The following is a 23560-nucleotide window of genomic DNA, read 5'->3' on the forward strand; positions in this document are numbered from 1 at the left end:
GTGGAGCATCCGCTGGCATGCCTGCGGGGTCAGCGAACCCTCCGCAGTCATGCCTGCGGGAGGTCCACCGAAGCCGCGGTACCAGCGGACCCTCCGCAGTCATGCCTGCGGGAGGTCCACTGGTCCCGCAGCTCCAGTAGACCTCCCGCAGGCATGACTGCGGAAGGTCTGCCGGAGCCGGCTGCCGCCCTACCGGCAAAATGCCACCCCAAGCACGCGCTTGGCGTGCTGGGGTCTGGAGCCGGCCCTGCCCACAGCTCCCATTGGTTGCGGTTCCTGGCCAATGTGAGCTGTGGAGCCAGCACTCGGGGGCACGGGTAGCGCGCAAAGCCTCCCTGGCTGCTCATGCGCCTAGGGGCCGCAGGGACCTGGTGGCTGCTTCTGGGAGCTGCATGGAGCTAGGGCAGGCAGGGAGCCTGCCTTCGCCCCACGTCCCTGCTGCGCCGCCGACCGGACTTTTAACGGTCTGGTTGGTAGTGCCGACCGGAGCTGCCAGGGTCTGTTTTTGACCAGGCATTCCAATCGAAAACCAGATGTCTGTCAACCCTGCCCATGGCAAGCCCCTTACACCAAGCTTTGTGAGATGTCTGCAGAAGGCAACGTGATGGATATCTGCCACAGTGCCTGCACTGTTTTATCTGCCGGATGGATACAGAATTTTTAGGGCCCCTTTACACCACTCCAACCCTTTTATGCAGTGTAAAGGGGCCAGAGCTGGGGTGAGAAGTTCACCAAAAACTGGAAACTGAGTGAACTCACTAACAAGAGGTCTAAAAAGGAATAACCCTGACCTTCACTGTTAAATAGTAAATAAAGGAATGTGCTAAGTAATTAGTGTAGATACGGAGTGCTCAAATTCAATGGTTACGCCCAGGGGTGGCTCTAGGAATCAGGCTGCCCCAGGCAGCGCGGTGTGCTGCGCCGCCCTTCCTCGGTCCCGCGGCTGGTCCCCTCTTCCCGCGGCTCCGGTTGAGCTCCCGCGGCAGGTCCACCGGAGCCCCGGGACGAGCGGACCTGCCGCAGGCATGACTGCGGGAGCACCACCGGAGCCGCGGGAACAGCGGACCTTCCGCGGGCACGGCTGCGGACGGTTCGCGGGTCCGGCGGCTCCCAGCCCCCACCCGCTGTAACCACTAGCCCCCACTCCCCTCCCAGCCTGCGGGAGGTCCAGCCGAGCCGCGGGACGAGCGCCCCCTCCGCAGTCATGCCTGCGGCAGGTCCAGTCATCCGCGGCTCCGGTGGACCTCCCGCAGGCATGACTGCGGCAGGTCCACCGGCCCAGGCTGCCGCCCCCCTGGGAAAGGGCCGCCCCAGGCACCAGCTTGGTTTGCTGGTGCCTAGAGCCGCCCCTGGTTACGCCATACTTCCATTTCCCACTGCCTCTGACTGACAGAAAAGCAGAGACGACTACTGTGAAAAATTTGTGGCAGACTTTCATGTCTGGGGGGTGCCATATTTTTGGTGCGGGGGGGCAGCTCTGGTTTGCAGTTCACTTGGCATTTTATTTATTAACTTTGTGATGAACAACAGGTCCGTGACTAAAAGGACAGAACTATGAAATGCCCTGGTACACTTTCCGTTTGCAAGCATCACACACACAAAAAACATCCAGAGGTGAGTGGTGTTGGCTTTGGCAGTATACGTACTGCCCATGAACAACTCATACTATTCAAGTTCATAACAGCAGCCTTATTTGCATGAGGAAACAAAAATCATGCAATGTCCCCCAACCCACTCCCTCCACTTTTACTGGACATCGAATCGTTATTTATCAGCAGAGGTTGCTCACCACTGCACGCCTGCTCATTCAACAGCAATGCGGGGAGATAACAAGGACATTCATAAAAGCTAACAAAGCAGTTTAGGCTCAAGCAACAACATATTGAATTAACCTTGCCTGGCAAAAAAATGGAATGGTTTGGCGAGTGTTTGCCATATAGCTACTGTTGCAAATGTAGCCACAGCTGCCTTGTAAAGCAAGGCCTCTCCAGGACTGCTACCATTGAGAGCATCTCTCCAGTTACAGCTGATTTTTTCCATGTGCACAAATCTATTTTCTCCAAAATGGTTTGTCTGCCCTGCATTTAAGGTTAATCAGCTTGTTTTTTTCCCCCACTAGCACCATATCTAATTTCTCTGCTCTCTGTGGGATACTGCAATAGGCAAAAACATGTTTTTCCTTTTCATCAGAATCATTCTGGGTAGTTTCTTGCTCCACTTTTATTTCATTTACATTTCACTGTGGCTACTGCAGAGGAGAAAAGAGCCTTGCTGGGTTTCATTATACAGCTGGAGTTTGCATTTATGGTAGCACCTAGAGACACAAACCTAAACATGCCCTTGTTCCAAAATGGGTCCTTTTTCTTCATGCCTTACATGTGTCTGTTGTTGTCTGGTGGTGAAGTAAATTTTGCAACCACCCTTTTTTTTAATAGGATTACACACAGTAGGGGCCAGCAATGCATTAGGAAAGCTGTGGACCATTCCCTAGGTGCAAGTGCGGTTTAACCGAAAGATCCCAGCAATAGAGAGAGACCTTCAGGTGGACAAAGAGCAGCAATAGCAGCATTTACAACACTCGGTTCCCTATATGGCTGCAGCAGGGGAATGGGGGTGGAGGGGGATGGCCAGGACTCTACTATACTCCTGTGATCATTGGCAACTATGGTGGCCCCTTCAGGCAAAAAAATCACATAAAATAAAAAAAGCTGCATTCAGAGGAGCATGAAGACCACTTAGTTGTGTGGGAGACCATTTTGGTGCAGATTGGCCCAGGACTGGGAAACCACTGAAGCAACCTACAGCCACCCTTGCACACACACACACACACACACACACACAAGCTGCAACAAGAGCTCTTCAGCTGCAGCTCTGACTCCGAGTCTGGTGAGGAGCCTGACCTGTCCCAACAGATCCAAACCCCTCCCTCCCTCTCTCCTTACAAGCTGAACTCTGATAGAGTTAAAACCTCGACAGGCTTAGGGGTGTCTTATCCCATAGAGGCATGGTGTTATGGTTAAGACATTGGATTGTGATTCAGGAGAACTGAGCTTAATTCCTAACTCTGCCACAGACTTCCTGTGTGATCTTGGGCAAGTCACCTAAACTTTGGGCCTCAGTTTCCCCCCTCAGTAAAATGGGGATAACAGTAGTAACTTTCCCCTGCCCTTTGTCTGTCTTGTCTATTTAGGTTGCACACTCTGTGGCAGGGGCTGTTTCTTACAAGGTGTTTGTACAGAGCCTAGAACAAGGGGGCGGCGGTCATGATCTCAGCTAGGGCCCCTAAATGCTACTGTAATATAATTAATAAATGATCACAGTATGGAGTTTTTTCAGCCACATGAAGCTACTCTGTAAGGACTTAACTGTACCTGGAACAAGATAACATCAGCAGCATAGCATTGCTAATACATGTTCTACTGTATTCTATTCCAGCCTGATACCCATAAGGCCACGTGATTGGCAGCTCTTTGTGAGTGTCACAGAATTTCTACTCATCGGGGTCAGATTGTGGCTTTTGAGCTGCAGCCTTCCTTGAGGGTGGCATGGAGGTCCTGCACGGCATTGGGTGCTGCTGAAGGAATTTTGGCTGACTTAGCCAGAATGCAGCATTCCTTGGGAACACAATGCTCCGCAGCAGTGGCAAGACTAATACTCTTTCACAGGACACGGCGTACACTCAGGGGTGGCTCCAGGCCTCAGCACACCAAGCGCGTGCTTGGGACGTGTGCCCTGATGAGGTGTGAACTACCCCTCTGCTCTTGGAGAGTTTTGCCTGGGCTTGTTTTAAGCCATGAGGACACATTTTCAGCCTCATAACTATATACATGAAATTACACCCTATAACATAACCTTACTATAACAATGCTCAGTGCATCATGAGCCTTCCGAAGACATCTTACATGACAAACTTTGCATTGGATACCAAGCAATCATATCATAAGGATGAACATAGCAGTGCAAGGTGTACCCCCGAGGTACAGTGTAACAGGGTGAAAGCCAGAGAGAAAAGCTCTGCATCCTTTTCCCTACTACCTTCCCAAAAGAGTTTGAAAAATAAACTCTGAACTTTCCACTGAAATTTAGCTTTCAAAGAGCATTTATTTGTGCCTAGTGGATCTGAGCGAAGACATTGTTATAACAACTTAAAACAGTTCCTTCCCCACCCCACCCCATACAGTAAGACCCAGTAGTACTTTCCTCACATTCAAAATTGCATAATTTCGTTGACTTATACAGGGATCTGATCCCAAAGCCTCTGTGTACCTTGACTGAGCCTCATTTTTCCCCTTGGTTTTATGATGTTGGGAGCCAAGCAGTCTCTAAAGAGAGAGAGTTACTGACCGTAACTTCAATTCTACTCCCAATAATGTTACTGAGGGAATTCCCTCAACTCCAGCAGCATACGATCAGATCTTATAGGAAGATCTTTATAGTGACTGTAAAAATTGATAGACCTGAACACCCTGCTTGTGTACCCACTGGAATTACTACAGAAACTTCTGTTTTCTCTTGAAAGACTCTGCACATTTTTCCCCCATGTTGTAGAATTTATTTTTTTTGGTCAGGCTGCTCAAAATCAGCCACCAAGTTATCTGCCTCAGTGCTCTAACCGTGAGCAAACCTGAGATTCACAAATGTTATGCACTGTACAACAGGTGGCAATGACCATGGGACTATTTTCCTCACTGAGGTCTAACCAACCATAAAGGCATCTTGAGCGTACCTTTTTAATCTGCCAAACACACATTCCACGGTCATCCTGCACCTTCTGAGCCTATGGTTGAAATGCTCCTTGCTGCTGTCCAGGTCTCCCGTGTATGGCTTCATGAGCCACGGGAGCAAGGAATATACTGGGTCTTCCAGAATCACTATGGCATTTCAACATCCCCCACTGTAATCTTCTGGTCAGGAAAGAAAGTGCCTGATTGTATCTTTCTGAACTAGGGTGACCAGATAGCAAGTGTGAAAAATCGGGACAGGGGGGTAGGAGCCTATATAAGAAAAAGACCCAAAAATCAGGACTGTCCCTATAAAATCAGGACATCTGGTCACCCTATTCTGAACAGACCAGTGTTTCTGAAGATGTGTGTGTCATGCACCTTCCTAGACCACCCTGCCTTGTTGTCTGTGAAACACTAACAGTGATCCACAAGTGCCTGCAATACCATAGAGAAGTATCCCTTTCTATTAATGTACTCCCTTACAAAGTGGTCCAGTGCCAAAATAGGAATATGCATGCCATCTACTGCCCCAAGTGATAAGTGACAGAGTGAAGTTGACTCTAGCTGTATCGCAAGTCATTAGAACAAGCTCATCTAAAGAGACTGGCCATACAGTTGCCTGGTCCTGTTCAAAACTAGTTCAGAGATGACCACAGATCAAAACTTGGTGAACAGATGGTTGGGTCTGTAACAAGAGAGTGATTAACAGCTGTCATCACTAACCACTTGTTGTGCTGAACAGGTTCCACTGTCATATCCTGTGGTAGTCTAAATGACCATGAAGGGTATCCAGAAGACAGGTGAGCTGGCAGGTGGTTGAAGAGGTCTGCGTACAAAGGCAGGTCGCTATTCTCACAGCAGCAAGACAGAGGCGGTCTCACAGCAAATATGGGGCAGTGTTATGTTACTAAGTATCAACAGCCATGGCAACATGATGTCCCAATAACAAACAAAAAAAAATTAAAGGTTCTGATTCCACTATACAAAAAGCAAAGAGAAACAGAGCATAAGGTAATTCATGGAGAGGGGTATTCAGGTGGATCTTCTGGCATTAAGTCATGTTGTTAAGTTAGGTCCAAACACCACCATAAAAACATTAGTGTTCAAATCCTGCTACTTCAGGCCACGTACGTGTGAATAGACAGACTTGTCATTACCTCTAGAACTTTAGATATTCCATTTTTCTTATGTCCACTAGATGGCATGACATTCATTAACATCCCAAACCTTTGCCCACCCACTGAAATTAATTTTTTTTTTAATTTTTGTTAGGGCAAAGAAAAGACCCCCCACACACACTTTCTGTGAAATTTTACAAATATCTGATGGTCTTAGGCACCTACAGACAGGCACAGTTCAACAAGATGGGGTCATAACTCACACAATGTTCTCTTCTTTCTTCATTGGCTGCAAGGACACCTGTTAAGGTTCCTTCCCCACTCTGAACTTTAGGGTCCAGATGTGGGGACCTGAATGGACACTTCTAAGCTTAATTACCAGCTGAGATCTGGTTTTGCTGCCACCAATCACAAGCACTACTTTTCTTCCCTGGGTAGTCTTGAGAGACTTCACCAATTTCCTGGTGAACACAGATCCAACCCCCTTGGATCTTAAAACAAGGAGAAATTAACCATCCCCCCTCCTTTCTCCCACCAACTCCCAGTGGATCCAGATCCAACCCCCTTGGATCTAAAAACAAGGGGGGGGAAATCAATCAGGTATTTAAAAAGAAGGCTTTTAATTAAAGAAAAGAAAGGTAAAAGAAAACCCTCTGGGAGAGATTAGAATACCAGCTACTCTCACAGACAACAGATTCAAAACACAGAGGATGTTCCCCTGGGCAAAAATCTTAATATACACAAGAATACCCAAATTTGATAATTCCCTTAATGGTACCAAGACAAGTTACAAAGAAAATAAACATAAACCTATTTATCCCTTTCTAAAACTTACTACTCTGATAAGAGGCTGGTTCCTTGATCTTTTTCACTCTGGCTGAAACTGAAACTCTAAATAAAGGAAAACTTCCCTCCTTCCTTTTGAAACATCTTGTTCCCCCATTGGTTCCTCTGGTCAGGTGTCAGCTAGGCTAGGTGAACTTCTTAACCCTTTACAGGTAAAAGAGGTCATAAACAGATAGTTAAGGGTTAATGCAATACCTCACACTGATGTACAGAGAGGTTTTGCAAAAAACAAACAATAGGACACATGGGCTCTGACATTTCTTTAGCATCTCTTCAAGGATGATAATTCTCTCTAGCCCTTGCATAGACCTCTCCAGGTTAAAAAAAAACCTGCAGAAGGGAAAAGCATACTTGAACTTTGGTGCTTTCTTCTGCCCAAATAACCATCACATCATGCCCTGGAGATCATGAGACAGGCTGAAGTGTGTTCTGGAATACTTGTACCACGAGCAACGAAGCACTCATCTACAATTCGCTGGAGACCACTCTTTCACACACCAGTGCCCTTTTATTTCCCAGTATTTTCCCACCACCACATATATACAGCTATATACAATTCAATACCAGTCAGGTAGCCCCTTAGGGAACAGCTTGCTCTTACAGCAGCTAGGAACAACAGGCCTTCACTCCTCACTTTCCTGTTTCCCCTCCTTCCTACTAGCTTTATAGGCCTTCCTCTCTGCAGGCTCACAGGTGATTGCTCTCAGGCTCCTTTAATAAGCCACACCCTGCCAGGTCCCGCCAGTTCCCCTTGATGGGAGCTATGCTAGCAGGTTCAGAGCTAACAGGGACTGGTTCAGTGCCTCTTAAGCCAGCACCCTGTTACAAATACACAGTGACCTGAGATCTCCAGAGAATACTTTGCCATCCCAAAAGAACAAAGTTTAGCATGATCTCTGCCCCAGCCCTGGCATCATGACTGTCTGGCTCAGTTGCTGTGCTGCTGTTTTCCTCCAAAGACAGGTGCATTCATGTGAACACGGTGTAAGGAAATGTGTGTGTTTTTTGCCACACCGGAAGTGAGGAATAGCTGTTCTGTATAGTATTTTTTTTTCAGTTCCTCTGACCAGCCAGCCATACTCTCCATTAAACGCAGAGCTCCAGTTGCATAATGCCACCATTCCCTCCATGTTGGTAACTACACAGTAGTGGCAGCACGTTATACCACCTAACCCTGTGTACTCTGTATGCACCACTCTTTGCTCCATTTCTTGAGATTTTAGAGCCTCTGTTCCCCCCATGTTGCATAATGGAAGGGAGCATAGGGCCCAACTGTGATAATCTTTGGTTGTAATAAATGTATATGTAATAGCCACAGCTATATACAAGTCTCACACACAGTTTAGGAGCTAGGATTAGAACCTTGGTCCTTCAGCTCCAAAAGGCAAGCCTCTACCACTTGAGCTACAAGATCTCTGAAAGAGGTATTACAGCAAATTGTATTAACATGGAAGTGTCTTGCCAACTGGGAATGTGGTGGTGGACATCCTAAAGATAGGATAAACAAATTGCTGGGTAGAAAAGCTGTTTTGATGGGAAGCTCAGCACAAGTCATACTTTTTGGGTGGGAAAAAAATGTGAATCAAAAGATGCCAATATTGCTTGAACACCAGTCCTGTTTGGTAGGAATGCAGATCAGAAAGCCCCACCAACATGAGTTATGCAGCATACAGGGAAGCAGATGGGACAAAAATCTCATGAAAACTGAATGAGCAATGCACAGCCAGAGCAGAAAACAGATGAAAAATCAAAAGGGCATAAACTGTTGACTTTCCTGTTTAAGCACACAGCTCTGCCAACACCTTATGGCTTATATAGCCCAGTGGGTAGTTCACCAAAAAAAGGAAAGTCTGGTGAGCAAAGCCAGTGAATTTATAATAAAGGGAAAATGGGTATAAAAAAAAATTAGGCAAGTAGAAGAATTAATGCAAACCATAAAAACTGAGCTCTTTGTGGTTTATTTGTATGCATTTGCACCTTATGGCTACTCTAAAAATCAAATCTTAGAATACTATATCAATAAGTTGTTATCTCTAAGGACTTCAGAGAGCAATTTCTGTATCTCAAGTGATATCTTTGTGACAGTTCCTAATCTCCACAAGATACTGGCAAAGTGGCTTTAAACCTGTTTGTCATCAGTGGCAACTGTCAGTACTCTAAATACATCATTTATTGATCCTAAACAGGGGGCTATAAGTAGACCCTAAAGTACATGGCAGGAAGCTTGTCTGCAAACCTACAATAACTCAAATATTATACAAATACATTTTCAGCAATACACGAATAAGAATTACTGACCTAGTTTTCTGCACATTGGCCTGAAAATTTACCTTATGTTGCCCAAATCTTCATTGTAATAAATCAAATATTTCACCATCAAACCATAAAGTGGATGAAATTGCATATATGTATGCACACCAAGCTGCCCATTAAATACTATGCTTCCTCAATTACATATACACAAGTGCATAATCCAGCCCTTTGTGGATGCAATTTAAGTGACTGGTTTTGAAGAAAAAAAAAAGTCATCCCGTAATATTATCGACAACTGGTTCAGTGAAATCCTGGGCCCCCCTTGAAGTCAATGGCCATTTTGACATTGACTTCAATGGAGACAGGATTTCATCCTTTGTGGGATTTTTCCCCTCAAGGTTCCCCAAGGCCTCCATTTCTCTAGACATTTCCTGCTTTCCCCTCCATTTCTTCCTTATGTCTTGATTGATTACAGAACCGAAAAGAGAAAGGAAAAGATCAGAACTAATCAGTTTACTTTTCCTCAAGTCTTTCCAAATGTTCTCTCATGCTTAAGGCCCAATCCAACTCCTGTTGAAGTCAGCAGGAAGATGATTTCAATGGAAACTAACCATATCCAGATTCTGTTGTCTTGAGTTCTGTTTTAATAGAATGCACTTTTTCAACAAGATGCATCTAAAAGGGATTCATTCATTTCTATATTGAAAGTATTTTATTGACTTTGAGAAGGGCTTCCTCTCTCCAGTATAAATATGAGCCACTAGGTAAGATTTCAGAAGGTAATTATATTATATCGGTTGAGACCTTGGCTGCCATGACCCATGCAATCCAGGCTCAATTAAAAGGTCTTAAGGACAAAATTCACTCCTCAAGAGGCTGCACACTATACTCCCACTTGAGGTCTGTTTTAAGAACTTAAGAGGGGCATAGTGCTGGCTCTGCACAGGCCTGAATTTCGAGGGCACAGCAGTGAAGGGTTAGAGCCTAGTACTCATACATGTAACCTCCCAAATTCTAATCCTAGTACTGACTTCTGGATCATCCTTTAGCAAACCACTGAAGACCCAATTAGATATTGTAGTAGGGAGTCTGGAGGAAAGCCACTGTGTATTGCTCTAAATCTGTGGAGGAAAAATAAGCAATACTTCATATTCAATAAACAAAATAAAATGAAGCCCCAATCTCTCTCTCTCTCTCTCTCACACACACACACACACACCCCTCTTGCAACTTAGTAGCAGAAAAGTTAAGGTCATCCACAGGAAAGTTGAGCTGCTCATGGGTTGACCAAGCTTGCATGGGGCCTCATTTTCCAGGAGTACTAAAGACCTACAATTTCCCAATATTGCTGGTCTCAAACTTCAAAAATCATGAGTCAACCCCCACCCCACCCCACCCCACCCCACCCCACCCAAGTCATGCGGTTAGCCCAACAACAGTGTTGCCAACTCTCTCAAGCTTAATTCATTTGATTTTAATGCATGTGATTTTGGTCCCTGATGCAGGAGCTCTTGCATGAGGATACATTTGAGACTAAGGCTCCATTGTGTTCAGCACTGTATAAAAGATTCCTGGACTCTTTCCAAAAAGCTTGCACATTCTAGGGCAAAGTATGGTGGTGAGCTTGTGATGTGGGTGGTGGAACCAGGACCCAAACTCCTCTTATATGGCAATCACTAAACATCCATTAGACAGGAACAACTTTTAATTCCTGCTACGCTGGGCAGGATTCAAATTGGTGACCTACAGGTGACAGCCTCAATTGCTCATTAGCAGGGCTTGGAGGCGTCAAGTTTCCCTACGTGCCAGAGTTACTCCTTAGAGAATGGGATTGCTTTCTTGAAATACAGGTTTATTAAAACAAGCTCTGACCTTTCTGGAGTTGACACAGGGTTTTGCAGCCTCTGGGCTCAGCAAAATCTCCCGCTGTTCTCTCAGTTTCAGACATAATCCACAGAAAGTGCCACATCCTGTCTAACATTGCCAATCCCAGACATTCATAAATGAAAACTCAGGCCTTGGGGGGGGGGAATTATATTATATCATATAAAAATTTATTTTATATAAATATATATATATAGGGTTCTTGTTATTGGTCTTCTAGACTTAGAGTCTTTGGGGTACTCTCAGGTCATGTTTTCTGGCTTTTCTCCATGTCTTGAGGGCTAGCAACTTACTTTACATGAGACTCCAATTTCACTTTTTTTTTTATTAATCACCTGACTCCAGCAGCTGAGTCTTTCTTAAAGACCAAATATTGTGACTTTTTTTGGGGAAGTATCACAAGAGTTGATAGTATCACTGCTCTTCTTGATGACTACAAACACTGAAAATACAACAGCAAAACAATTATTAGCACAACATCCACATTCATTTCTAAATACAATGTTGCAATATTCCAGCTATTACTCCTGAGACCTTGAACTAAATTTTATACATATACCCATTTCCCTGCCTGCCCCCTCCCAAGGCTCATCAGCAGGGTTTAAAACCACAACCTTCAAACAGACAGCAAAGATCATTTCTACTACTTTTGTGGCAGGTCTAAGTGGGGGAGAAAAAGCAAGCTATTATGCTCTGTGTGGAACAGACCATGGAGATAGATAACATATACATCAGTGGATTATAAAAAGAGGTTGAGAGAGACAGCAGTAGAATGAGGAGCATCAGGATTCTTGGTTTCTGTTATTGAAGCTGGAAGAAGATTGTGGCTTTTCTAGTGATTACACACAGCAGAGTCAAATGTAACAGTGCCCCTCATCGGGTCATCAGCAGAGACTGTACGAGGGACCTCTCTGCTGGAGCTAACTAACCAGATTTCCTAGCACAGAAGTAGCAGAGTCATGAATCTTTCTCTATGCTCTAGCTACATGGCATTAGCACACAGGTTAAAGCGGCCTGTGATTTGGCCTGCTCCTTCCAAATGGCTGAGAGACAAAGTGGTTGAGACTTGGCACTGTTCTATTAGACAGCGGGGCTATTCCCGGCTCCCTGGGAAGTGACCTGAGAGCTTGCACAAGTTTTTCAATTTGTAATGATAGTTACTCTGCAAGGTACCTGAATGGCTCATAATAAGATCTATTAACCGCAGTCAGTGGAAAAGCTGGGACTAGCCCTCCGTCTCTGGGCTGGCAGTTTAAACTATAAAGTCCTCCCCTTCCAACTCCAAGGCAAACAAGTGTCCATACTGAAACAGTCCTTTGCCCTTCTAGGGCTCAATAACCCTTCCTCCTTTCTAGGCAAAATAGCCTTACCCTGCTGACACAGTACCTTAACCTCCCAGGACTCAACAAATCGAGTCCTTCCCTAGGGCCAGACTTAGTCCTCCTCTGTTGTCATTGCAGGGCAGGAGGGGGAGGGAGATGAACTTTTTCCTGCCCTCCCCAAAAGTTGCAGCCTGGGGCCCCTAAATAAGGAGCAGCACCAACACTGGGCCTCCAGTCCACCGCAGAGCCATATTGCCTCAGGCATTTCTCTCCTTGTTTCACTTCTTATAGGGCCCTTCTATAGCCCACCTCCTCACAAACTTTTTCACATCCTTCTTTGGATAGTGCTTCTCCGGCTCTAATTGTGGAGAGCCCCACACCAGATCTGCTTTCTTCAGTGCAGCAGCAGGTCGTCCAGATCTCATTCCATACTGAGAAGAGGCTGCCCCTTATAACAATCATGTGCCAGCAATGCCCCTCTGCCATGTACATTGGCCAAACCAGACAGTCTCTACGCAAAAGTATAAACAGACAAATCTGAGAACACTCAAAAACCAGTAGGAGAACACTTCAACCTCTCTGGCCACTCAGTAACAGACCTGAAGGTGGCAATTTTGCAACAGAAAGACTTCAAAAACAGACTCCAGTGAGAAACGGTTGAGCTTTAATTGATTTGCAAATTAGATACCATTAACTCTGGCTTGAAGAGAGACTGGGAATGGCTGAGTCATTACACTACTTGAATCTATTTCCTTATGATAACTATCCTTACATCTCTCATCAACTGTCTGTAATTGACCATCTTGATCATCACTACAAAAAAGTTTATTTCCTGCTGATAACAGGTCATCTTAATTAAATTAGCCTCTTAGAGCTGGTATGGCATTTTCTCTGTATGTGTGTACACACACACACACACTCTTATATATTCCATTCCATGCATCTGATGAAGTGGGCTGTAGTCCACGAAAGCTTATGCTCAAATAAATTTGTTAGTCTCTAAGGTGCCACAAGTACTCCTGTTCCTTATAACCTAGCTCCTCTCCCATCTTGCATTACTGTAATTCCCAAGCCTACAGGGAAATAAATACTACTTACAGAATTCTCTTGTTCTATCCGGAATCCAAACCAGGCCATGCTTGCCCTGTATGATGTATATAATAAAGGGCCAGTTTGTGCCTTATTACAGCATGTAATTGCCAATAGGTCAATATGCTTTGACAGGCAACTACTCTGAACCCTTTGTTACAGTGCTGGAAATTGTATGCCTTAATGCACTGCAAATAGCAACTTATAACCGTAATTTCAGAAAACATAAGTGACTCAACAGGTCCACCTGTTGCTCTACTTAGTCTACTACATGTAAAAACAAGTTGAATTTACTACCAGCATCTCCCTGGGTATCATAACTTTTCTAGAGCATTTTGGAGTACAAGCCGCATTGCAATCAAACTAGCTAAAAGTGGCAGAACAGATTTGTCAGGGTTGTGCTGTCTCTGAGCACACTGTAATGTGGACATATGGGCATAGCTTTACTCATCCACTGCTTAGACACTCTCTTTATGAGCCATTTCTCATGGAGATTACACCCTCCCATAGGAAAGTAAGTGTGCCCATGGGTGGTGGGTATCATAGCTGGGGTAGGCTATGCCTCCCCAAGCAGCTGGCACTGGGGCTGTGCTGCCTGCCCGGCATAGGTGCTAGAACTAGAGGTGCGGAGGGTGCTGCCGCACCCCCTGGCTTGAAGTGGTTTCTATTATATACAGGGTTTGCAATTTGGTTCAATGACTCTCAGCACCCCCACTATTAAAATTGTTCCAGCACAGCCTGCCACCCGGACTTGGCCACCTGGTGCTCCGGGGCTGGGGGAGCTCTGTGGGAAAGGGAGGAGAAGCGGAGATGGAGGGACGGGACCTGAGGCACAAGGAGAGGGGCCGGGAGCTAGCCTCCCCCAACAGCCGGGTCACTGGCCACCTATGCATGTGCCCTTGATGTCACAGGTAATTCTGCTTGGTGGGTTGTGGATGAATTATACCAACTATCTGCAGCTGGGGGCCTGCTATGCTCAGTTAGAACTTGAAGGAACTTTTCCAGGATGGGGCAAGCACTATACAGAAACGTACAGTACCATAGGACGGAGAAGAACGAGGTTGGAGACAGAATGCACCTATTCTCTGCCCGTGTCAGTCTCCTTTTGGTAGATGACATTGCAGAGATCACTTCAGTGCAGGGGCAACAGTGATGTCTCTGCAAGCTTAGTACACATGGAATAGCTCTTACTGCATGAAGGCCAGATCTTCCAACACTGGAAGTGCTGCACAATACCCTTATTTACAGGATACTTGGGCATGTTGTCAGAGTGGCTATGTCATAAACAGTTAGTTAAGGGTTAAGGTTTTTGTCTACCTGTAAAGGGTTAACAAGCAGTACCTGTGGACACCTGACCAGAGGACCAATCAGGGACAAGATATTTTCAAATCCCTGTGGAGGGTTTTTTTTTTTCCCCCTGTTCTTTGTTTCTTGGGGAGTCTCTCTTGGGAATTAAGAGAGTCCAGACATCTTAATCAAGTCCTCCCAGGTTTCTGCAACAAATTCTTCTATTCAAGCTAGTGAGTATTAGCAAGGAACTAGTATTCTTATACTTTTATTTCTGTATTTGCAATTCTGTGTTTTGCTATAGAATTTCTTTAAGTCTGTACTGTGATTGCTTTTACTGAGAAAGAAAGGAGGGGGAATTCTCTCCAGAGTGATAAGTTTAGACCCTGTATTGTTCCATCTTGGTTACAGAGACAGTGACTTTTCTTTTTATTCTTTAATAAATTCTTTTCTATTAAGGACTTGGTTGATCTTTCTTTGGGTGGATTCTCAGGGAAAGGGGAGGGGGAGGTATCCCTCTGTAGTTAAATCCTGGTATCTCTCCTAGGAAAAGGGAGTGGGGAGGAAGCAGGGGGGAATGGTTTATTTCTCCTGGGTATAAGAACTCCATGGATTTGGGGCTCTTGGGATCCCCTAGGATTTTGGGGAAGGATTGTGTCTCAATCCACATACCTGATTGAGTGGTGGCAGCTTTTACTAGATCTAAACTAGGATTTTAGTTTAGAGGGAAACCAGTGCAGGTCCCCACATTGGAACCCAACAGCTCCAAGTGGGGGTGAGACCTATGACAGGCTAAGTATCAAATTGGGCTGTAAAGGTAGACAAATAATTTCACTTCCACAGTATTTGTGCCCTTTCAACTCTTTTCCTCAAGAACAGTTATCTGAGCAAAGTTTTGTTTGTACGACTGTTCACAAAAGAGCAAGTTTTGGGCTTGCAGCTGAGATTTATGTAATCACTAAATTAAACTTGTTTCTTAGCTAAGTTACATTTAGATCACAACAGAAGCAGTTTATAAAGGTTTGATCATTCAGTGAGGGAACAAAAAAAAATTTCCCCAATCAATCCACAAATCAAATCTCAAAATTTGTTATCAAATAATCCAAGGAAGTATCCGAGCAAACAATTTCTTAGTTTATCAGAGGCTGAAATGTGTTTGTGAAGAGGTACAAATAATTGCAAAGAGAACAAATCAGTACAAACACCAAACATTCAAAAATCATGACGTTCATCCCTCCTTAAACAAAAACAAAACAAAAGCTTGACTTAAAAGTCATCAAATTCTAAAATAAAATCAATTCTGGGTTCTTGCTTTGCCTTATTTTTTGTTTGTTTTTTGAGACAGTTGCAGTCATGTTTTCAAGCCTTTCACCAAAATAACAAGAGCTAGAATTTATGGTTATTTTTTAAATGAGAACTGAGAGTCTCATAATAATTTGAATCCAAGAGCTAGAGCATGAAGTAAAATACCAAATATTGTGAGACTCAGGAGAGCAGGCAATGCTGAGCATCAGGAGCAGCTCTAGCCATTTCGCCGCCCCAAGCACGGCGGCACACCGCGGGGGGCGCTCTGCTGATCGCCAGTCCCGCAGCTCCAGTGGACCTCCCACATGGAGCCAGGGGCCTGAAGCCGTCCCTGCTGAGCATGTTCACAAGCAATCCACAAAAACATTGAACTGTTAGTTTATTAATAGACACAAAAAAAGTCTGTTGCAATTTTTTTTTAATCTGGTTCTGTCATATTCTTTAATTTCCCCATTTGTAAAATGGAGATAATACTTAGCCTCAGGGTTGTCCTTGGAAGATTAAAAGTGCTCCGATATTACTATTGTAAAATGTGTCAGTAAGGGTATAGGGATGACACTTTACTCAATGTTTAGTCAGTAAAAACTGGTGGCAATGTCTGAACAGGAAACCCACAGAAATTACAGCCCAAAAGGTTCAGTGTTGGCATCTGTTACTGTACATACATATGAAGTATTGCAAAAGATCTATTATTCATAGGGTATGGCTACACTTGAGAGTTGCCGCGCTGGGAGTTACAGCGCTGGTCGTCCAGCTGTGCAGGGACAGCGCTGGTGTGTAGCCACACTCACAGCTACCAGCGCTGCAGTGTGGCCACATTTGCAGCATTTGCAGCGCTGTTGGGAGCGATGCATTATGGGCAGCTATCCCAGCGTTCAAGTGGCAGCAATGTGCTTTTCAAAAGACGGCATAGGCGGCAGGTTTGTATAATTTTTGGTGGGGCCCAAAATGGTGGTGCCCCCCCACTCCCGCCCTGTAAGCCAATATAAAATGAAGCTACAACGCGTCAGTGCCACAAGATTACAAGGGTCAATTAAAAGTGGAAAGTCAGTAGCAGCACTTGCCTACTTCAGTATACAGTATTATATTTTGTTGCACCTGTTGTGATGAAGTGGGAATGTTCTTAATATTTTCTCTGAATACTGTGTGGGTGCCTCAGTTTCCCCTGCAAGATGCCAACTGAAGGTGTTGGGGATAAAGATCAGGTGGCCTCCTTGTCCGGAAGAGACACAGAGGCCAGAGGAGGGAGTGTCAGTTTGGAGCTGGCTGGGGAAATGGGGAGAGACCCAGAACTTGGTTCTGGGCTCCCCACCCCCCAAGATGGACCTGACAGAGGGGTTCTGTTTTCTGTACCAACAAGCTCTGTTTAAACTGTGTTCCCGTCATCTAATAAACCTTCTGTTTTACTGGCTGGCTGAGAGTCACATCTGACTACGGAGTTGGGGTGCAGGGCCCTCTGGTTGCCCCAGGACCAGCCTGGGCAGACTCACTTTGGAAAGTGCATGACGTGGAAGGGCATGCTGAATGCTCTGAGGTCAGACCCAGGAAGGTGTAAGCTTCTTGCCCTGGAGACAGTCTGCTCAGAGAGAGGAGGCTCCCCCAGAGTCCTGACTGGCTTTGTATGGAGTTGTTCCAAAGCATCACAGCATCCCCTTCCACACCGTGCACTTCCCAGAAGTCCGCACAGGCATTGACACTCCCTCCTCCGGCCTTTGTCTCTTTTCCAGGCATTAGGAGGCCACCTGATCTCTCTGTTCTCCAACACCTTCAGTTGGCACCTTGCAGGGGAAACTGATTTGGGAGAAATGAAGTAAAAGCTGCCCAAACCGAGCTTGAGCACTCCTGAATTTTGAGGTGTTCAAATCCGGAAGGCAGGTGCTGGGGGTGGGAGAGGGCTGTGGGCTCCATGGGGGAGCATGGCAGCAACTGTCTGGAGCTGCACGGAGCCAGACACGCTGGTCTGAGTGGCACAGTAAGTGGTTTGGGGGTTGGAGAAGAGGTACGGGGTTCCGGGGGACAGTCAAGGGAAAAGGAGCAGGGGGGGTTGGACGGGGCAGAGATTCGAAGGGGCAGTCAGGGGACAGGCAGCAATTGGATAGGCATGGGAGTCCAGGAGGTTTATCAGGGGACAGGTAGGGGGTGCGGTCCTGGGGGAAGTTGGGTGGGGTCTCAGAAAGGGGCAGCTGGGGACAAGGAGAAGGGAGGTTTAGATAGGGGCTGAGGTCCCAAGGGGCAGTTAGGGGCAGGGGTCTCGGGAGGGGGTAATCGGGGAACAAGGACCAGTGGTGCTTAGATAGGGGGTGGAGGTCCTGGGGGGCAGTTGGGGCAGGGGTCTGGGGAGGGGGCAATCAGCAGCCAGGGGCTGGGATTCAAAGGGCTCTGGGCTGCCTGCAACCGTGGGGAGCCCAGAGCCTTTTAAATCCCAGCTTAGTTCAGCTGCTGCTGATGGAGGGGGCTGGGCTGCCTGCAACCCGCGGGAGCCCAGAGCCTTTTAAATCCCAGCCGCAGCCGGGAATCAGAGGGCTCTGGGCTGCCTGCAACCGCGGGGAGCTCAGAGCCTTTTAAATCCCAGCCGCAGCCGGGAATCAGAGGGCTCTGGGCTGCCTGCAACCGCGGGGAGCCCAGAGCCTTTTAAATCCCAGCCGCGGCGGGGAATCAGAGGGCTCTGGACTGCAGGGAGCCCAGAGCCCTTTAAATCTCAGCCGCGGCTGGGATTTAAAGGGCTCTGAGCCGCCTGCAACCGCGGGGAGCCCAGAGCCTTTTAAATCCCAGCCGGGGCTGGGATTTAAAGGGCTCTGGGCCGCCTGCAACCGCGGGGAGCCCAGAGCCTTTTAAATCCCAGCCGCAGCGGGGAATCAGAGGGCTCTGGGCTGCCCGCTGCGGCGGGGAGCCCAGAGCCCTTTAAATCCCAGCCGCGGCAGGGAATCAGAGGGCTCTGGGCTGCCCGCTGCGGCAGGGAGCCCAGAGCCCTTTAAATCCCAGCCGCGGCGGAGAATCAGAGGGCTCTGGACTGCAGGGAGCCCAGAGCCCTTTAAATCCCAGCCGCGGCAGGGAATCAGAGGGCTCTGGGCTGCCCGCTGCGGTGGGGAGCCCAGAGCCTTTTAAATCCCAGCCCCGGCCGGGAATCAGAGGGCTCTGGGCTGCAGGGAGCCCAGAGCCCTTTAAATCCCAGCCGCAGCCGGGAATCAGAGGGCTCTGAGCTGCCTGCAACCGCGGGGAGCCCAGAGCCTTTTAAATCCCAGCCCCGGCCGGGAATCAGAGGGCTCTGGGCTGCCCGCGGTTGCAGGCAGCCCAGAGCTCTCTGACTCCCGGCGGCGGCTGGGATTTAAAGGGCTCTGGGCTGCCGGCAGCGCAGAGCAGGGGAGAAACCTAGCTCCAAATATTGCTGGAGCAGAGCCTCTGTCTGTGAATATTCCTGGGGCTAAAGCCCCAGGAGCCCATATAAGTTGGCGCCCATGAAAGACGGGGGTGGGGTGGAGTGTAGTGTGACAGGAAGCGGGGGAGAGAGAGAGAGTGAACTTTTGGAGCCAACACTGTGTATCAGCTCCCTGACTTGCAAAATCAGAAACTTTTTCCGACCCCTTACTCTTTAACTGCAAAAGCCTGCAGACCAGATAAGCAGCTGCCAACTCCCTTTCTTGCTGCTGGTCAAGCAAAAAGCAAACACTCAACCCCTGTGAATCACGCAGGGAGGGGGATATCTCATTCACAGATTGATCACAGCAAACAGGAGCTGTGTTTGTTTTTTTAGATAAGCAGCTCCCGGAGCCGTGTTCGCAACAAAACAAAGAGAGGCTGCATAACAAAACAAAGGGAATAATTTAGTTAAAAGCATTCTGGGATATCTCCTAATACCCTGGAGGCCAATAACAGCGCTGGTGTGTGGCCACACTTTACAACCAGTGCTGCAGAACCAGCGCTGCAATGCTTATTCCCCATGCAGAGCCAGGTATATGGCCAGCGCTGCAGCCAGGGAGTTGCAGCGCTGGATGTGCCCTGCAGGTGTGGACAGTTACTAATTGCAGCACTGGAAAGCCTCCACTAGCGCTGCAACTCTCAAGTGTAGCCATACCCATAGAGTGATATAGGTATTCATTTTTCAAACCAGGAGTTTACAGACTAACTGCCTGACCCTACAAATACTTAACTTTACTGCTGCAAGTAGTTAACACATGCAAGTTTACAAATTTGAGCCCCAAGCTGAGAATGACAAAAAAAGATTGGAGAATGTGTGTGGTAATAACAAAAGACCCAAATAAAGGCACATATCTCCCCTTGCGAATGTAGATCAGAAATGCTGAATGAAGTAATACAGATAAGAGATATAGAATTAATTTCTTTAACACCTCGAGATCTTCCTGGTCTCTCAGGCTAGGTCTCTGTCCTCAAGTGGGCCTGGGCAATTTGGGGCATGGGGAGGAAATCGAAAACTCTCTATTAGGACAGGACAGGACAGGCCAGACTAGATGTGATTCAGGCAAGGAGGTACTGTCCTTTGCTTCTGTAGTGTAAACAAACAGCATTAGAGGGAAGCTCTCTCAAAACCTCACACGCTGCAAACTAAGAGCAACCGCCAAGCTTGAGGTTAGCAATACAGTATGGGATCAAGCAAGAAAGAGCGCTCCGGGACTCAGCCCCGGGGTCCTTGGAGAAGTGCAAGAGAGACCAGGCACAACGCTCCTGATCTAGCCAGTTGCCTTTGAGTGCCCTGCAGCCTGCGGGGTGCCCTTTAGTCTGCGGATCCCCTTAACCCATCCACTCCCCAGAGCCTCTCCCCTGTCCCGCAAGTGCAGTCACAATCGCCGCCATCCGCCGCTCCGGTCTCCCCGGGGAGAACTGGTGCTTGCACCCTCCCCTGCCCGGCTGGGTCCCCAGCTCCTAGCCCGGCCAATGCGGGACTCCCGCTCCTGTGGCTGCACTTGCTCGGCGGCTGTTAGCGGGGGTCCCGCTGCCCGGCCCCAGCCGCCCGCCGGGCGCTCTCCAGGCGCCGGGACCTACCTTGGCCGCAGCCCGGGGGAAGTTGGCTAGAGGCGCCACATCCTCTCTGCGGGCGCACGCGGCGGGGCCCGTCCCAGCCCCTGCCTCAGCGCCGGGGCTAAGGCAGCGGCCGCCGTGCAGGGACGCCGCCGGCAGCGGCGCACAGAGCAGCCACTGAAGGACTTTCCGCCTCTTCGTCTCCCTCCTCCGCTTCCCCGGCTCCTGCTGGCGCGGGGGGACTTGCCATGGCACTGGCAACCCCAGTCCGTTCCGCCCCGTCTCGGGGACTCCTCTTATAGCAGAGCGACGTGCGCAGGCTGGGGGGGGGGGGAGTTTTCCGCTCTGTCCCCCCGCCCCCGGGCTGACACTCAGAAGCCCCCCGCGGCTTGCAAGGCGGCAGCGGACGGTGCCTGCGCCCTGCCTGGCTTTTCAGGCTTCGCTCTGCGGGACGCGAACGCCGCGTTCACCCAGAGGCCGACGGATCCTGCGGCTTGTCCGGCTCCAGCCTCCGAAGTGCGACCGACAAAATACAGGCTCGAGAGCGGCTTCTGCTGAGCCCGAAAAGATCCAGATCCTGGATTCAAGAGCCCGGGCGAGCGCTTGTACCCAGATCCTGCACCTGGAGCCTGGCAACTGGAGACTCCCAAACCCAAATCGTACCATTTAAATAGGAAACGAGGGCAGCCGCTCTTCTTGCGCTGAAAAATATCTGGACCTTTCTGCATCCTGCTGCCACAATAGTACTGGAAACACACAAACAAAACTCAGATCCTGCCAAATATTAACCCTACTCCCACAACGTGTATTGTACTTAGGACGGGGGACGAATGCGGCTGCTCCTACTACCAAAAAAAAAAAACCCAAACAAAAAAACACCCCACCAAACTCTATCTGGAAACTGGCACAAGAGTTTCAAAATTCCACTTCCATCAACCCAGCCTTTGGCTCCTACTGGATCCAGCTCCAGTGGTTTGTTTGTGTTTTGATGTAAACCCAAAGACTCTACCAACTAAGCAGAGAAGAAAGGCAGCTGCTGCCATTCCAGATCTCAGTGAATTCCTGCTCAATAGCACTGCAAAGATACCTCACCTGGAGCCTGCCATTTTTGGTCCGAAGGCTTCATATTGTATCAAAATAGGTAACACCTGCTGCTGCTCTTATTTGAGCACAAAAATTCAGGCTCCAATATTAGTGTAAGAACGAACACATTTTTGGCACCTAGTTCTTGCTGGATCCAGCTATTTAGTTACTGCCATAAACCTCTACATTGTACTGTATTAACAGAAGTCAAATGTAGCTGCACTTACTTATAAACATCCACGATAAATCCTGGCAAGTGAATACTAGAGGTATGGAGTGGCTCTCCATTTTTTATTTATTTTACTGGTGACCCCTTTCACATAGCAAGCGTCTGAGTGCGACCCTCACTTATAAATTAAAAACACCTTAATATATTTAACACCATTATAAATACTGGAGGCAAAGCGGGGTTTGGGGTGGAGGTTGACAGCTCATGACCCCCATGTAATAACCTCGGGACCCCCGAAGGGGTTCCAGCCCCCAGTTTGAGAACCCACAATGGAAGATGTGTTCCTAAGTACTCTAGCCTGCCCTGGGAAAAAAATCTCCAATGAGGAGTTCATTAGCTAAAGCCATATAGAATGGTCGTCCTGACCGGCTACATTCCTTTCACTGCCAAATCTCAAGTTTATGGTCTGAAATATGGCACTATCTAGAAAGATCAAGATGCGGAACCTGGATTACTGTGGCTTCATAGAAACTCAGTGCATCGGGTACAGATGTATTTGATGTAAAGGGATGACTACATCTGCTGTCTAGCCACAAGGTGCACCAGGGATGTGTACTACTGGGACAGGATGCGCCAAGATCCAGCTTTTCCACTGCAGGAGGAACAAGCATATTTACATTGCACATTTGGGACTTGCGGCCAAAAATCAAGCTGGATCCAGATGCTGGCGCTGGGTTTTGTAGCGCTTATGCTGTACCAGGTGTGTGATGTACCACGGGCTGGAATTTTGGAGGTATAATGGGAGCAGCTGCCCCTGTTCTCTACTCATGCCATGGACAAGGACCACATTGTTGGGTGAATTCAGTAGGATCCACGCGCCAACCAGAGCGGGGTTTTGCAGCATGATGGGCCAGCAGACGTCAGGGGCGGCTTTTAAGACTTGTTCTCAGTTTACGCACTAGTTTCTGCCGGCAAGCTTGGGCTAGTTCTGGCGTCTGGGTGCCAGATCCAAGTTTTTGCAAGCGCTCATGCTCGGAGAAGCTTCATGCTCTGGCATTGTTTAGTGCAGGAGCAGCTGCTAGGCTTGTACTCTTTAATAAAACGGTTTGGGAAATGGGGACCAAAAATAGACAGAATCCAGGCCAGGTAGCCCCAGCTTTATCTTTTCCCACTGTTTTTGCAGGCAGTGCTGCCCAGGCTGCTGAGCGGTCTCATCCCCCGGAGCGTCCCTTCTCCTTGGGGCTGCCAAAAAACACTGGTTGCGCCTAATGTTTAAGACCATTACAACAACAAACAACGGGTTTTCCTGGGGATTTCCCCCCTCCCCCCCCCCCCGAGGACTTTATTGCAAGAGAGGCGGGGCGGGGGGAGCTGCAGTCGGAGTTACAGACAGGCTGATGCCTGGAGGCTCTTTCCCTTGCAAGTGGCTTTTGGCCACAAGCCCAGGCTCCGCGCCAAGTAGGCCTGAGAGGGGGAGCCAGCGATCGGATGAGGGGAGGAAGGGAA

The 23560-nt window shown here is 47.9% G+C and overlaps 1 protein-coding gene across 7 annotated transcripts in view; it reads right to left on the reverse strand.

The window, feature by feature from the left end:
- LOC120396608 (opsin-5-like) overlaps positions 1 to 21053 on the reverse strand; it is an 89593-nt gene extending 68540 nt beyond the window's left edge. For 2 of the 7 annotated variants that reach the window (XM_039521609.1, XM_039521606.1), the window contains exon 1: positions 7253 to 7296. Coding sequence is in view for 1 of the 7 variants with exons in the window: in XM_039521610.1 (XP_039377544.1) it covers positions 7040 to 7075 (36 nt within the window). In the remaining 6 variants the exon portion in view is untranslated. The other 5 variants (XM_039521612.1, XM_039521604.1, XM_039521610.1 and 2 more) reach the window with 4 other exon arrangements.
- Positions 21054 to 23560: the final 2507 nt, after the last annotated feature.

Source organism: Mauremys reevesii, linkage group 2, assembly GCF_016161935.1.
Source record: "Mauremys reevesii isolate NIE-2019 linkage group 2, ASM1616193v1, whole genome shotgun sequence".
Classification (NCBI taxonomy): domain Eukaryota; kingdom Metazoa; phylum Chordata; order Testudines; family Geoemydidae; genus Mauremys; species Mauremys reevesii.